Source organism: Dreissena polymorpha, chromosome 5 (genome assembly GCF_020536995.1).
Source record: "Dreissena polymorpha isolate Duluth1 chromosome 5, UMN_Dpol_1.0, whole genome shotgun sequence".
In the NCBI taxonomy this organism is placed as follows: Eukaryota; Metazoa; Mollusca; class Bivalvia; order Myida; family Dreissenidae; genus Dreissena; species Dreissena polymorpha.
Genome location: NC_068359.1, coordinates 77,971,372 through 77,989,194, shown reverse-complemented (window position 1 = coordinate 77,989,194; position 17,823 = coordinate 77,971,372). Strand labels below are relative to the sequence as shown.

The 17,823-nt window shown below is 34.7% G+C and overlaps 1 protein-coding gene and 1 long non-coding RNA gene across 3 annotated transcripts; one reads left to right on the top strand and one right to left on the bottom strand.

The window, feature by feature from the left end:
* Positions 1-261: 261 nt before the first annotated feature.
* On the bottom strand, positions 262-15,942 carry LOC127831366 (uncharacterized). Its single transcript, XM_052356335.1, has 2 exons — positions 15,821-15,942; positions 262-531 (listed from the first exon to the last, which is right to left on the bottom strand). The coding sequence occupies exons 1-2, from the start codon at positions 15,878-15,880 to the stop codon at positions 262-264; spliced, it is 330 nt and encodes a 109-aa protein (XP_052212295.1). The 5' UTR covers positions 15,881-15,942.
* LOC127832044 (uncharacterized) lies at positions 8,432-10,741 on the top strand. Of its 2 annotated transcripts, XR_008026650.1 has the most exons (5): positions 8,432-8,568; positions 9,022-9,098; positions 9,294-9,389; positions 9,996-10,077; positions 10,368-10,741. It is a non-coding gene; the product is annotated as an uncharacterized LOC127832044 (long non-coding RNA). The 2 variants fall into 2 exon arrangements; XR_008026649.1 differs by lacking the exon at positions 9,294-9,389.
* Positions 15,943-17,823: the final 1,881 nt, after the last annotated feature.

The window sequence follows — 17,823 nt, the reverse complement described above, 5'->3', positions numbered from 1 at the left end:
GATCGCGGTTTCATTGTGAAAAATCTTCTGACCAAGTTTCATGAAGATCAGACAAGAAATGTGGCCTCTAGAGTGTTTACAAACCAAATGTGAAAGGACGGACGCCAAACAAAGACCAATCCCAAAAGCTCACCTGAGCAATCATTATCAGGTGAGCTAAAAACTGGTTGTCCACAAAACTTAATTGAAAAAAAATTATGTTGCACAGACAAGCAAATGTACGACTCAGGCACTCAAACATTTGATTTTGCCACCCCTGTCTTATGAAGGGTCAGGCAGAATTAATAACTTACAGAACAGTAGACGGTTTACAGGTTTCATGGGAGGAGGTCTGGCATAGACTGAATCCACATCTATACTCAGTTGCACGTCCAAATCATCATCACAGCTAGATTCACTGGAAGAGCTCAGTGACATACCAACTTCATCTGCCTCTTCACTATCACTGTCAGACCCAAGGGACAATCCCAAATCATCTCCACTACTACATGATAGACCAAGCTCATCAGAGCTGATCTGTGCTGATACCATCTAAAAGAAAGAATGACTCACAATATGAACAAAATAAATGAAGTTAAAACTGGAAGTCTTAACTTCACAGCCTCTTATTTTAGAAGTTTTCCTCGTAAAATTCTGACGTTTCGAGCTGATATACGCTCAATAAATTCATAATTAATTAATTGGATATTAAACATAAATCAATAAAAAAAATAATCAATCAATAAACGACGCCAATTTTGATATCAGAATACTTTGAGATGACCGTAACAAACTGTAAATACATATTAAAATGATTAAAATCTTTTAGACAAATCCTTCTAAAACAATATTTGTACATATTTTTTTTTAATTCAATACATAAAAGACACATTTTTCATTGCAAGCAACATGACAATAGATAGTTCTGGCTACCATAACTTTAAAGTGAAAGTTTGGGGATACATCTATAGGTAGAACCTTAAGAAAACGTGTTTTTATGGTGGATATCACTGAAAATCCGGTTGAAAACAAACAATTTAGTGATTTTTATTTTGGGGTCGAGTACGGCAAAGTACGAAAACGACCTTATTAATATTCATGATTGGACCAGATATTGATCATAAAACAATTAATGAAGTCATTTTTTAAATCCAACAGCAAGTTCTTATTTATTAAGAAATAAAACAATATGTTAGTACTGTACTATTATCTGAAATAATTTAAACAATTACTACCACAATCACCATCATAAGATTTGTATATTGTATGCAAACTTTCATATTTTACATTTTGTGTGGACTGTTTAAAGATTTACTTAACTGCAACTGTCGAAGAAAGAAGAAACATTGTACATACATGTAGACGGGCCGTTCAAGGTCGTCAGACAACCGTTTTATTAGTTGGATGTTCATTAATATGTTTATAATGCTGTATCATTATTATAAATGTTTGAAATGACTGACAATATTGAGCCTTAGAGCCATAGACATGCAAATAATGCAATCTTGCTGTTTATAACCATCATGTTTGAAATCATTAAAATGATTTTCCCAATTAGCATTGTAACCGTTCTCTTCATAAATCATTTTATTTATTTCATGTAACATGTCATAATTGATGCTTAGTAGGTTTTTCATAAAAAATGTTTGTATTAGCAATAACCACGCACCTGCTATGCAAATTATTGCGCAATCGGTGTTCAGGCAAAAAGTTGACCGAAAAATGTGGGGTGTTTTTAACGCTTCACTACGAGCATGAAAGAAGTAATCCAAATGAAAAATTTGCATATGTGGGAGGAGATATGTCCAAATAAGCAGTATCTGACCTTGCCATGACCGGAAAATAAAAAATCATTGCTCAAAAGTGAAAGTAAAAAATTCGAAGGCCAATATTTTGCAGAAAGAAGGCAGATTCACTATCTATCTATCTATATATACTGCTAGTCGCCAACAATTAGCATTACAAGCAGGTGCGTGTCAGTGCTAGGAAATTAAGGAAGAAGTGTATAGGAGATAAAAGTAATACATAATGTATTTGTGAGACATAGAAACAAAGGTGATAGTGTTAGTTAAAAGAAGGAATATACAGATAAAAGGTTAAAAACAGCCAACCTGCTTAGAAACTGTGGTCTAGTTTGGTCACCCCCAGCCTAAACTGGTCCAGGGTAGGTGCCTGTACAATATTGGCTGGTAGAGAGTTCCATAGGACAATAGTGGCTGGATAGAAGGAGAATTTATAGTAGTTGCTTGGAGTAGGGATTTGTCTGAATGAAAGAGGGTGCAAATGTCTAGTGAGCCGGGTCGGAGGAGTGACATAGGGAGGCATTGGTACAGCAACCAGTCCGTGGACAATTTTATAGAACATCAGTAGCCGGGAGTCATACCTTCTGTTCTCGAGTGAACGCCACCCTAATTTGTCTAGCATGTGTGTGACACTGTTGTGATATGAGTAATCATTTGTAACCCATCGAGCGGCCCTGCGTTGGACCATCTCGATCTTGTTTATGTTGTGTTGTGTGTGTGGGCTCCACACTGAGCTACTATACTCAAGTTGTGGGCGGACCAGGGTTTTGAAGGCAAATTCTCTAATGCGTGGGTGTTTTATGGGAATGTTTCGTTTGATGAAGTTTAGTGTTTGACTGGCTGTTGCAGTAACCTGGTTTATGTGTTTATTCCAGCTGAGGTCAGATGTGATGCTAACACCCAAGTATTTAGCTTCACTAACTGTTTCTAGAATATGACCGTGGAGTGTGTAAGTGGATTTGTAGGGACGTTTTGACCTGGTGATGTTCATAACCGTATACTTGGAAGGATTAAATTCCATATCCCAAGTGTGTTCCCATTTTTGTAGCCGATCTAGATCTTCTTGCAGGGTATTTTGTTCAGTGGGATTGTTGACCGTGATGTAGACAGCAGTGTCATCAGCAAATAACCGGACCTGTGACACTATGTTTTCTGGCAGATCGTTTATGTAGAGCAAGAAGAGGAGAGGGCCGAGAACAGAGCCCTGGGGGACACCTGATGTGACTGGAACCTCGTCTGAATTGTCACCATTTACCAAGACAGACTGAAGTCGACCTATAAGGAAAGATTTAACCCATTGTAATGTGCTATCTTGGATGCCGTGTTGGTGCAGTTTGTAGAGTAACTTCATGTGATTGACCTTGTCGAACGCTTTCGAGAAATCCAGGAGTATTAGATCTGTTTGTTGACCATGAATAAGGTTCCTGGATAAGTCCTCTACAAGTCCTATGAGCTGTGTCTCGCATGACAGTTTTGACCTAAAGCCATGCTGGAGATGGAAAAGAATGTTGTTGACCTGGAAGTGTTTGGTGATGTTTGAGGCGACGATATGTTCCATGACTTTGCAAAGAACACATGTCAGTGAAATCGGCCTGTAGTTAGCAGGGTTACTTTTGTCGCCTTTTTTGAAAAGGGGGGTGACGTTCGCCTTGATCCAGTCGGAGGGGACAGTGCCTGTGTCTAGAGATTTTTGAAAGAGTCTGGTAACCAAGGGGGCAATTTGTATGCTTAGATTTTTGAGGACAATAGGCTTGATATTGTCAGAGCCGCAAGCTTTGCCAGTCTGCAAGTTGGACAGAAGCTTTTGGACACCACTTACACTTATAGAGATTTCGGGCATTTTGGGGTATTTTGTCTTAGGGGTGTTTCTGAACAGGGTTTGGGCTTTCATTAAACAGAGTTGACCTAATTTTAGAGGATTCATTGGGGTGAAGACGGACTGAAATTGGCGATTGAGGAAGTTTGCTTGACCCTTGCTATCAGTGATAAGATTATCATTTTCCAGTAGAGGAGCGATACCTTGGGTATCCTGTTTAGCATTTTTGATTGTGGAGAAGAGCTTCTTACGGGAGAAATTTTGACCTGTGTGGGGGGTGTCTGGATCACCGGACTGCGCTTCGAGTACGTATTCAAGGTAACTGTTGTGGGCCTGATTTATTTTATTTTTAACCTGATTTCTGAGTTTTCTATACTGTTGTTTGACCTTGGGACTGCCAGTTTTCTGTTTAACATATAATTTATTTCTTTTTCTTATTTGTCTTAGGATACTTTGGGTGATCCAGGGAAGAGAGGGTTTTGATCCTAACCTCTTTGAGGGAATAAAGAGGTCTGATCCCTCTCGGAGAAGGTCCTTGAATTCAGTCCATAGCTCTTCGATGGACTTAGATTGGTAATTTGTGAACATGGTAGGGGACCTAGAAACAATGTATTGTTGAAAGTTGACCCAATTTGCTTTAAGGAATAGGTGTACAGTGCGGGGCTTTTGTCGATTTAGTCGGGGTTTGATATCGGAAGTGATTTGAACAATGTCGTGATCAGAGATACCAGCTACTGGCTTTACATTTTTAATGAGAGAGGGCTTTGACGTAAAGAACAGATCTAAAGTGTTTGTTAACCTTGTTGGGAAACTGACCATTTGTTGGAGAGAGAAGTCATTTATAAGTGATAGGAAGTCATCGTAGAGTTTTGGAAGGGAGCAACCATCTTTAACTGAGGGAATACCTTGGCTGTCCCAGGATAGTTTTGGAAAATTAAAGTCCCCAGTAAGCCACACTTTACCTTTGAGTTTGTTAACCAGTTGTAGTGACTTGTGTAATTCTAATATGCTATTTTCATCTTGTTCGTGGGGTCTGTAGTATGATCCCAAGTACAGGGGTTGAGCTCCAAATATTTCAAGTTTTAACCAAAGGATTTCACAGTTTGTTTGCAACTTTTTCATTTCTGAGACAACAATTGTATTTTTGACCAGGATAAAGACCCCACCCCCAGATTTACCTGTTGTTCTATCATGTCTGAATGGGGTGTAACCTAAGGATTGAGGAAAAATTTCGCTATCAGTGTGTTTGGGTGTAAGCCATGACTCTGTGCCAAAAACTATGTCAGGTTTATCTGAATCACGAAGGGCATGGAATTCTAGTTTCTTGTTTACAATGGATTGAAAATTTATGGTCATGACTTTTAGGCTGGAGAAGAAATTTTTAACATTTTTTGGGGGGACAGTGGGATTAATACTAAGAGACGCAGATTGGGGGGATTCTGAGTCTGACAATAGGAAAAAACTATTGTGGGATTCATGGGACGACAAAGATGAAGTAGATGTGGGAAAGTTGGTAGACTCGCAGTTCGTACACAACCAGGAAAAGGACTGATTGCTAGATACCAAGTTAGAGTAATCGGGCAGGCTAAATCCTTCGCAGTGAATGTGGAACCACAAATTACAGGTGTCACATAAAATGGCGGGGTCATGTTCAAGAACATTTAAACCACAAGTTCCACATGGATAATCTGGGCCAGGATTGAGTTCAATATCGGCGGATAGTGTCAAAACTAGAATAAATAAATAGCTTTTATTTGGTTTAGCCTTACTTACAAAGTTTTGAGTTTTTGCTTTGCTCACTAGGCGACCTACATAGGTCTTTCGCAGATGAGGGTTACCTGAATGGTTGTGTGGTCTGATGAAATATCCACCTGTGTCAGGATCACATTTGGCTACATAAAACAGCGATTTACCAATTGAGAGTAGGACAAAACATGTGAGAATTCCTGTAAACATTGCTATTTCCTGTTGTTGTTGTTTGTGTTTTATTTTCGCTGGAAGGTCAAGGACGTATCGCGGGAAAACAGTTGGCTGTGGAAAAAACCTACCAAAACCGATATTAGCGACCTGAGCTACCCTGAGTTGAATTAAGGTTAGATTAAAATGTGTTTAAATTTCTCAAACCGCAACTAGAACCAGAATAACTTCGCTAGAACAACTGTTTTTATTGAAAATTTCAGGAGAGAGAAGGAAGCTTGTTAGTAGCACGACGAATGCGCACAGATGAAATTTAGCTTTTAATAAATCAATTATTGTGTTTTTTAATAAATTCTAACCATTTGAATCAGGTATATGCGCGTGAAATAATATATATTTATTTATTTCCAACACCACTATTCCTGTGCAGTAGAGTTACTCCCCTTTACGCGGAATAGACCAATTCACGCGTGACGTCACGCGCACCTGCGTGTTTTTATCCGCGCCACTCTGGTAGGCAAAAGAAAGACACGATCAAAGGGGAGATATCGAGCATGATATTTATTGTCACGCTCTATATCTATATTAACTACATTATTTAATATATTTTGATATGTATACGATCATTTTTAGAGTTTAGATTTAAACATCCCAAAAGTTGTTGTACTGTACTAAAACAAATAAGAATGAAAACAAACAACAAATAGATCGATTCCATGCACACAGCATATATTAACTTACCACTATGATAATCCATAATCCATCTGTTATTAAGTATGAACAATTGCTGCAACTAAAGAACAGGGTCTGAACTAATAACACTTTGTTTATGTGTTAAGGAATCTTTGAGTATCAGATCAAATTTGTTAAATCGTATAACGTAATTTACCAGTTGTTCATCTTATGTACCCCAATATACATTTGATTTATTCATACTCGTGTTTGTTAAAATGTGTTTTCTGGCGCGTATCAATATCAACCACATGACTGTGATGTTGACGAGGTACATTGTGCAAGTCAACTAAAAAAAGTCTTCCAAAACATTGAACTAAATTTTGCAATTATATCATACTGTAATCTGACTATAGCTGATTACATCAATGCACACATTATAAACTCGGTAGTATTATTAGCAAAATATTTTATTTTTAAATGCAAACAGGAAAAAAACAACACCATAAATTGATTTTCTTGTGTCCTTTTAATAATATAATTTAACAAGAGAATAAATCGCGACTACACAAAATAAATTACATATATTGTATATTCGTTGTGCGCTTTTTATGCTCAATGGGTACACCTACCATAAAAAAAGTAAATATACTTTGTGACATAGTTTCACCTAGCTTAAAGCAACATGTATACACTTTTTCCCTTGTATATATATAAAATATAATATAATAAAATATATATCGAAATTGAAACTGTTTATAACATATTTTTCACACCATCCATAGTCTTTATAGATGCTATGTACCATAACTTATATCGGGAAAAAAGACAATATATATACTACTTTTGTTTATTTTTAAACATAATAATATTTTATATACAAAATATATTATGTTGACGATAGAAATAAAAAAGGAAATTACTAAAAAAAAGTCTTGTCTGTCTGTCTAGGAAAACTAACACTTTGACACATTAAATAAATTAATTTAATTTAATTGGTTTGATTTGATTGTTTGCATCAATCTTAAAATCGTGTTAGCCTTTGTATTCCGGTGTTTAATTGCCCCTTTGTTCGGCACAAGCCGATTATCTCGTTTTGATCAGATATTGTCCCTACTTAACTAACAGCAAAGTGTCATAAACTACAGCAGGGACCAATACAAACAATAGGTCCCTGACCACAGGTGGTATATGAAAGTTTGGTTATTAATCACAATTGATGGTACCACCATGTCTTCTCTTTCTAGTAGTATTGAGCAGTTATTTGGGGTTGAGTAATATACCGCTAAAGTTCAACTGTTCAATTAGATATGCTACATATCGTAAAAAATTTAAAGTAATTTGTCCAGTATATATAATTAGAAAATGTACGCTGTGAAGATACTAGCCTGTTTACCGGTAATTTAAAAAAAACGTATTTAATAATTGGTAAATGTACATATAATCATTAAACGTATTTAGCGGGTACCGGTTCATTAAAACTACGTCATTCCGTTTGAAGATTGAATGTTACGGCCATGCACAAACGACATCATGAAAACAAGAAATTACGTATGACTACCGGGGTAAATAATATTTACGAAAAATAAAAAGCAATATAGATATATATTATAAAATGTAAGATATTTGTCACTCATATACACTAGTTAAGAAATTTCAATATACATGAATTCACATGTTAATTTGCATCATGTGAAGTTGTGTTTTTCAGTTGTATGTTACGATTCATCTATAGTGTTATTCACCCGAAAAACAAATCATCCAATTTAAAAGAAAATGAACATTTAAATACTGTCATGCACTTCGCTTTTAATAGGGTTTTGTTCTACAGTGTCAGATTTTAATGCACCCCTGTTCTTTCACTCATATTTTTTTATCACACTTTCATACTCATATAATTGATAATTATAATAATATAATGGGGTGCATTATTATTTTTTGTAATTTTTGAAATCCTTCTGCAAGAAATAAAACGGCTAATGCATAGCTTTGTTTTGTGATATTGTCGGTGTTTAGTCTTCAGACCACATTTACCTTGATGCTAATGACTAACGAGTATATATTTTTTTATAGATAAGAATACATGTATTGATTAAACAATATTGACATTAAAAACGCAATATCTTTAATAGTATTTAAACACGTGCCATTATCTATACGACATAATGTTTATCGTAACTGTACCCAGTGCTTTTGCCTACCAGCGCATCGCGCATGCGCGAAAATTCGGAATCAAAACAATAACAATGAATTGGTCTATTATTACATTGTTGTTACGGTGAATTCGGGAGCGATCTTTTGAGCAGTTTTACGGATATCGGTACGATAAACACAGTATTTGTTTGGCAGGAAGAGAAATCGTCTCATTTGGTATCGATGCAGGTATGAATTCACTTAAATCACCTAAATCATTGTGTTAATTATGTCAAAGAAAATCTGTTCCAGATCGTACCCGCGCCATGTCGTACCGGACTTGTCTTCATTTGTAACAAATGTAAAATGTAACTTCTGTGATTGATCATAATCATAAACTTAAAAGCTAAGTTACGTTATTAGTTTTAAGTTGATTATACATTTAGGGAGCATTATAATTCGCACACCATCTCATTATTAGTTTTGTTAACGTGTTAAAACTGCTATAATTAATTTCAGTTCTTATTTCATTTACATGATTAATATACAAAAAATAAATGGATATTATTATATATAAAGGTTAGGTTCTAGAATTAACCTTTGCAAAATTGAGGATGCAATGCTAAGACTCGGTTATTATGTGTCGCAGGTTTTGTGCATACCGGTATTGAAATTCTATTTTATTTACTTGTTATTTTATAGAGAACATGACTGACAAAGATCTATTGGACAGTGATTATGATGGGATTTCACAAATACATGAGCACAGTTACATTGTGGTAAGTAACATTTTAAGCAGTTGCATGTTGAAGACATTGAATTTGATGGTTAACAATTATATCCTGAATTTAAACTTAATTATTTAATAATACAGAATATACACATGCCCCTACTGTAAGAAATAATATTATTGTTGGAAATGTACTTTGTAAGTATGATGACAAAAATATGTATGTGTCTGTTCATTTGCATAGATATCGGACTCTGACGAGACACAACAACCTTCACCTTTTGGTTGACAGGAATATTCCAGTGAAAGATCAGTTTTTCAACAGCCTTTTTGACAAACAGTATGTGTGACTGCATCTTATTATTAATTTTAATATTACTATTAAAATTAAATTGGAAATTACTTCAGTTGGCAAAGGAATTCCAGTTATTTCATCATATGGCGCTACATTAAAAAGATGACTTAAATGGATGAAATATTAAATGCCCTTACAATTGGCTAATTTTGATCTCAGCATGATTTTTTAGCAAACTTTGAAAAAAGAAACATTGAATCAGTAAAAGCTTGTAGAAAACATTTGCGGTTAAATGTTCTGTTCTTTCAGTTTGTCAGTATCACTTAATTAATATTTGCATGCAGTGCACTATTATATTTCAGCATCTTTGGAGTTCCTTTCATGAAGAAAACAAGCTCTTAATTAATGTATCGACAATGATTTACTAAATCCAAGAAGATTGTTTAAAGATATTGAGCTGTTACATACATTCGCCTATTATGAGTTCGAAACTTCTTACAGTAATTATTATAATATTTTTTTAATTATTTTATTATATGTTTATCTTTTTTTGAATAGGTGTGTGTTAAACTATTCTAACAAATAGTGTTTCTGTTTCATCTTACAAAAGTATATAAGATTTAATTTAGCAATGCATTGTCGATCTTTTAGAATTCCTGGTGCTGCCATTCCTAATCAACCGACATATCAGAATTTTGGATAAGAATTCAGATTACTGGCTGCATATTCAACCGTAAGTGTTTTTCCTGTTCAATTTAACTGCTAATTCATAAATAAAACTTTGTTTAAGAGAAATAATATTACTTAGAAAATGTTTTTAAATACCAGGTTGTATCACATTTGTATTGGGTGGGTGGGGCAGTTGTACATGTTTTGGATAATGTTTTTTTTTAAATACTAACCAAATAAGTTTTTGTTTTTTGAACATTAATTCTTGTTTTGTTGTACATTATTTCAACTGTGATATTGAATCACATGCACATTTGCAATTTAGAAAAATCAACTTTGTATTGTCTATTTCAGGAATTTTTGGGTCCTGGGTTGGTGGGGGGTAACGTGTTTCAGACCAGAATCCTGCCGGACCATCCAATTGCAAGGACATCTAACATAGCTGAAATGTATCTGTAATGAATTATTAAAAGTTTGGATAAAAAATGTGTTCTTAAATCATTATTTTAAACAAATTATACACCCAGGTTGACTATTTTGAAAAAATGAAAAATGACAATTTTTACACATGGGATTTTTCAATGTTTCCGCATTCACTAACATTACTTTAGACAATGTAAGATAGACAAACCATACATATTTGGAAATGGTTTACTAATATCTATCAGAAAATGTATAATTTTACTGGGTTTATGTCAATTTTCAAAATCAGTGGTTATTGCTATTTGTATCTTGAGTATGCAATTGTTATAAATTATGAATACAACACATTGCTAGTTTTTTTTCATCGTATTATTCGTTTTTGTATACTCTGCATGTCTTTTATTGTCAAAACTGTTATATAATACATTTTTTTCTCACAAGAAGTCTTCTATATATGACAAAATAATTTGTTAGAGGTTGTCATTTCATTTGGGGCTGGTCTTTTGATTGGGACGAATTGTCCAAAACATTTGAGGTTGACCATATTTTGGGGCGAGTTGTCTGGCGACCTTAATTACAAGAAAAACATCATTGTCTAGTGGGTAAATTGTCTCCTTGGTTTGAATTGTCTTCAGAGCTCCATATAAATTTTCTGAGTAATTGGGTGAATACCCACTACTTTTGAGTTCAATTGGGTATTTTCATTTTCAATTGGGTACAAAAAAAGTTGGTACCCACAACTTTAATGGAAAATAGGTTATTTTGGTATTGAAATTGGGTATTTTCATTGTCTTAAATTCTCAAATGCTTACCTGAATGAGCTGGATGAAGTTCCACTCTTAATTGATTGAGTAGTTTCAGAGATCTTGTGTAATAGACCAATTCACGCGTGACGTCACGCGCACCTGCGTGTTTTTATCCGCGCCACTCTGGTAGGCAAAAGAAAGACACGATCAAAGGGGAGATATCGAGCATGATATTTATTGTCACGCTCTATATCTATATTAACTACATTATTTAATATATTTTGATATGTATACGATCATTTTTAGAGTTTAGATTTAAACATCCCAAAAGTTGTTGTACTGTACTAAAACAAATAAGAATGAAAACAAACAACAAATAGATCGATTCCATGCACACAGCATATATTAACTTACCACTATGATAATCCATAATCCATCTGTTATTAAGTATGAACAATTGCTGCAACTAAAGAACAGGGTCTGAACTAATAACACTTTGTTTATGTGTTAAGGAATCTTTGAGTATCAGATCAAATTTGTTAAATCGTATAACGTAATTTACCAGTTGTTCATCTTATGTACCCCAATATACATTTGATTTATTCATACTCGTGTTTGTTAAAATGTGTTTTCTGGCGCGTATCAATATCAACCACATGACTGTGATGTTGACGAGGTACATTGTGCAAGTCAACTAAAAAAAGTCTTCCAAAACATTGAACTAAATTTTGCAATTATATCATACTGTAATCTGACTATAGCTGATTACATCAATGCACACATTATAAACTCGGTAGTATTATTGGCAAAATATTTTATTTTTAAATGCAAACAGGAAAAAAACAACACCATAAATTGATTTTCTTGTGTCCTTTTAATAATATAATTTAACAAGAGAATAAATCGCGACTACACAAAATAAATTACATATATTGTATATTCGTTGTGCGCTTTTTATGCTCAATGGGTACACCTACCATAAAAAAAGTAAATATACTTTGTGACATAGTTTCACCTAGCTTAAAGCAACATGTATACACTTTTTCCCTTGTATATATATAAAATATAATATAATAAAATATATATCGAAATTGAAACTGTTTATAACATATTTTTCACACCATCCATAGTCTTTATAGATGCTATGTACCATAACTTATATCGGGAAAAAAGACAATATATATACTACTTTTGTTTATTTTTAAACATAATAATATTTTATATGCAAAATATATTATGTTGACGATAGAAATAAAAAAGGAAATTACTAAAAAAAAGTCTTGTCTGTCTGTCTAGGAAAACTAACACTTTGACACATTAAATAAATTAATTTAATTTAATTGGTTTGATTTGATTGTTTGCATCAATCTTAAAATCGTGTTAGCCTTTGTATTCCGGTGTTTAATTGCCCCTTTGTTCAGCACAAGCCGATTATCTCGTTTTGATCAGATATTGTCCCTACTTAACTAACAGCAAAGTGTCATAAACTACAGCAGGGACCAATACAAACAATAGGTCCCTGACCACAGGTGGTATATGAAAGTTTGGTTATTAATCACAATTGATGGTACCACCATGTCTTCTCTTTCTAGTAGTATTGAGCAGTTATTTGGGGTTGAGTAATATACCGCTGAAGTTCAACTGTTCAATTAGATATGCTACATATCGTAAAAAATTTAAAGTAATTTGTCCAGTATATATAATTAGAAAATGTACGCTGTGAAGATACTAGCCTGTTTACCGGTAATTTAAAAAAAACGTATTTAATAATTGGTAAATGTAAATATAATCATTAAACGTATTTAGCGGGTACCGGTTCATTAAAACTACGTCATTCCGTTTGAAGATTGAATGTTACGGCCATGCACAAACGACATCATGAAAACAAGAAATTACGTATGACTACCGGGGTAAATAATATTTACGAAAAATAAAAAGCAATATAGATATATATTATAAAATGTAAGATATTTGTCACTCATATACACTAGTTAAGAAATTTCAATATACATGAATTCACATGTTAATTTGCATCATGTGAAGTTGTGTTTTTCAGTTGTATGTTACGATTCATCTATAGTGTTATTCACCCGAAAAACAAATCATCCAATTTAAAAGAAAATGAACATTTAAATACTGTCATGCACTTCGCTTTTAATAGGGTTTTGTTCTACAGTGTCAGATTTTAATGCACCCCTGTTCTTTCACTCATATTTTTTTATCACACTTTCATACTCATATAATTGATAATTATAATAATATAATGGGGTGCATTATTATTTTTTGTAATTTATGAAATCCTTCTGCAAGAAATAAAACGGCTAATGCATAGCTTTGTTTTGTGATATTGTCGGTGTTTAGTCTTCAGACCACATTTACCTTGATGCTAATGACTAACGAGTATATATTTTTTTATAGATAAGAATACATGTATTGATTAAACAATATTGACATTAAAAACGCAATATCTTTAATAGTATTTAGGTGTTATGATGTTGTTGTTAATGTTTTCGATATATTGACTAAACACGTGCCATTATCTATACGACATAATGTTTATCGTAACTGTACCCAGTGCTTTTGCCTACCAGCGCATCGCGCATGCGCGAAAATTCGGAATCAAAACAATAACAATGAATTGGTCTATTATGTAGATGTATACAGTCTTGATTTAAAAAAAAAGTACAATCCTTGTGCAATCTTAACATGACACATTCCTTGTGTGTGACTCTGTATGAAACTGGTAACTGGTAAAGTTAAACTGAAGCTGATAACTAGGGTAGTTTCTGATTGGAGTTTTCTTACAATGTAAGCACTGTCAGCCTCCGTAACAACATTGTCAAGAATTAGTTTAACTATATTTTTCGCTTCTGATTTTGTGTTGCTCACGGTTAAATAACTAAAAATTTAGTATTTGAGTCTGGGATATGATATTTCCCTTTTTACAGCCTTGCGGTTTTGACATTTTCACAACAATAACATGAAGTTACATAGATGCTTTCTTTTGTACATATTTATATTATTGTGCTCAATGTTTTACTGAAAGAGCTTGGACGAAGCAGAAAGAATCTGGGTATATACCGAAAGCGCGCTTTCGGTAAATCTAGTAACCGGATTTACTTGCTGAGCAGAGGAAAAATACGGTATGCGTAATCAGCAATTTCAATTGGGTTATGGTACACAGAGTTTTATTATTCTATGCGTAATCAGCAATTTTACATTGGGTAATTACGGAAATACGCACCTTATCTGTAGCTCTGAAATTGTCTTGTACGTTTCCCATTTTATTACATATTTTATTCAAATCCCATCAATGAACAAAATACAAAATAATGTCACAATAATGATATGTGAAAAAACATTGTTCCGCTAATTTGTTGCGAAACGACGAGGGTGGAACCACCTTGGGGGCGAAACATCCGAGTACCGTTCGCCCCCCTCCCCGTCCCAGGGTGGCAGACGTCCCCCCCCCCAAGACGTTTCCTCCCTAGACGTTGCACCCCCATTTTGGGGGTGAAACGTCCACATAATATGAAAATATTAGAAGTAGTTATTTGTAATAATGACGGGATATGTGAAAAAAATAACTTTATTGATTAGTATTAAAATTCAGTGCATTTTATGTGTCTTAATAATTAATTATTTGAAAAAAAAATGATGTAAGTTGAGTCCTGAGTGAGTAAAAACAAATACCTATAGAATACATTTTATAGGTCTTTGGTAAAAGTGACTGGGTGTTTTTTTATGGTTGTTTGTAGGGAAGCCTCAAACAAATTTAACGAATTAAATAGATCTAATTATAATTGTTTTTCTAAGTGCCTGAAAATTTTCTTTCATTAATTGAGATAATTGAAAAATTGAGTAAAAGCACAGCTTTGATGTTCTTTGATGGTCATTTAAAGTGGAATAGTATGTTACTTAAACAATTATAACTATTGTATTAATAAATTGAGTAAAAGCACACCTTTGATGTTCTTGTGTTAGAATTCACCATGTGGGATCTTTGTTTATTTCAACCACACAATGATACATTTATTGGGGGGGGGGGGGAAACGTCTGCACTAAAACTAAAATGGGGGGGGGAAACGTCTGGGGAGGAAACGTCTTGGGGGGGGGAACGTCTTCGGGAGGAAACGTCCTGGGGGAGAAACGTCTGGCATTCCTCGTCCCACACCACACAAGACTAGTTATTCTTGAATGCTCTGAGCTTTTATGAGTATGTACGTACAGCGACCCGGAGAGTCAATATAGCTGGGAGTTGGATTATTTCAACTACACACAAGACCACCTCAAAATTAAAAAAAAATCTTTCTGTCAACAATAAATAGCTGGAAATTGCAGCTATCATTCAAAGTTCGTCCCAACTTTCGTTAGTCTAAAATCTGATTAAGTAGGGGTGCTGGGACACCAACAAAACCATGGAAATTCACTAGTCTCATTTATAAGACGCGCAAAGAATTTAGATACTTTTTATATGGGCTAAATTCTTTGGAATTCTCCAAATATTACCCATATAAAAAGTAGCTTAATATTTAAGAGCGTCAAAAATTTGGACTAGGAAATTCACACATACACACTCACACTTTTTACACAATGAAATATCTACAAACGGTTGCTTTTGATAAAGTTATGACTTACCAAAGTCCCAACAAACAGGATCACGGCGAGCCGCATCGTCCACTTTAAGTTCGTCATCATTAAGGAAAAACGGTAGGCCTAGTTCGTCGAACGTTTGTGGCAAATCATGCGGAGTAGTGACTGTCATGGGGTGCAGACGTGTTTTTTCTAACTGTGACATGAAATGTGTTTAAATGGATTTTAAATCGAAATATTGTGGAAAAAAATATATATATATGGATAGCAGTGATTGAGATCTGGAATATGTTGTGCCTAGTTTTGGATGTATATGTTTAAAGAAAAAACAGTACGTATAAAACAATTATTCATTGTTCGAATGTTATTGAGAGTACACAGTGCAAAATGTACACTAACGATTTCGCACACCAGTGAACATTGATTCTCTAATCCGCCTATTGTAATTGTGAGTAGCGACAGCAAAATTGAATAGACTTCGCTAGCAAGTGTCGGTTGTACCAGATTGTGGACACAGTGTAGCCTGACGGAGTACCGTTATCGTGCTTTCTCACGAGGTGCATTTAGACATTACTCTACGTAATACCTGTATAACTATAAACAACATTATGGGCGTAGCTTTAAATGTGTGGCGAGCCAGAATCGGGTCTTTTAACCCGTCCAGAATGCCGAAATCAAAAGAGCAGCAGACAGGAACAGTGATGGACATGATGTTTATATCGCTTACCACACGCGTATGTTTTTTTCCTACTCGTCGCACATGGAGTAGAATCGAACCCAGGACCCCCGAAGACAAACAGAGTGAAGAGCACTACCCGTAAACTAGCAACTAATATCGACCATGATGTCGGCTCAAATATCCATGACCATCAAATATCTAGTCAGATCTCTACCGGCACAACGCCGAATATATCACTAGACTCGTGGCTCCGACCTTCAACTACTGAACAAGGCGCATCCGTGTCTGACCCCACACCAGATGAAGTGATCACACACGAAGATATAGATATGGACTCCAATACCTTGTTGATTGCAATATATAAAAACGTTAAACTACTAAATAATAAGTTTGATTCCCTTGACAACGCAGTAAAAAACCTAGAAAAGGACAATAAACACCTTAAAAAGCAAAACGAAGAATTAACAGTACAAGTCAGCAGTCTAACAGAAAAGCTAAACACCATGGAAGGCAGTCTAACGGCGTCGTCAAAAAGACACGAGAATCTCGAGCGATACGTCAAGAAGCAAAACTTGAAAGTATTCAATCTTGAAGACAATGGAAACGAAACCCAGGCACAAACCGAAGCAAAACTACTTGACGCTATTAATAGTCAGCTGGGTCTGTCAGAAAATGAGGACTCTTTTGACTTTGCATACCGTCTTCCAACTAAATCGACAACAAGACCAGTACTAATAAAGTGTGCAAATATGAAGATAAGAGATAGAATCATGGCAAAATTTAGGTCCAAAAGGAAAGCTGGGGAAGAAGTACGAATTCGAGTTGGCGAAGACTTTCCCGAGTCTGTGATGAAATCGCGATCGAAACTTTACGATTTTTTCAAAGAGTGCCTAGATAATGACAAAAACGCTTTCTTTCGAAATGACCATCTCGTTGTCGATGGTGTGAAATACGTGTATGATGACGTTAACAAACAACCGATCGCGGTTACTGGCAATGCCATATAGGATTCCGGCCAAAACTCAAATACACCAACGCAAGTGAAATGTGTATAGTATCGAAAATGAGTTTCACTTTTTATTAGTCTGCCCTGTTTATAATCATATAAGAGACCAATGTTTTATGAATAACTGATTGGAATGTACTATATCAGAACATTTATTTGTGCTAATTATGTCTGACACTAGACAACAAGCTATTTTTGCATTGGACAGATATCTTGACGTTGCATATAAGTTACGGGAGAGTTTAATGTAACTGAAGGCAAACTCGCATATAGTGTATATTTTGTGCGATACTGCTCCATTCGGGAATGTTCTACTTAAAAAAATTTGATAACACCTCTCTTCGATAGTATTTCAAATACATT

Bases quoted from the DNA above. Each gene is read 5' to 3' on its own strand.
- LOC127831366 (XM_052356335.1), bottom strand. From the start codon at position 15,880: ATGATGACGAACTTAAAGTGGACGATGCGGCTCGCCGTGATCCTGTTT. The intron at 532-15,820 runs GTAAGTCATAAC...TCTTTCTTTTAG, and splicing joins TCCTGTTTGTTGGGACTTTG to ATGGTATCAGCACAGATCAG.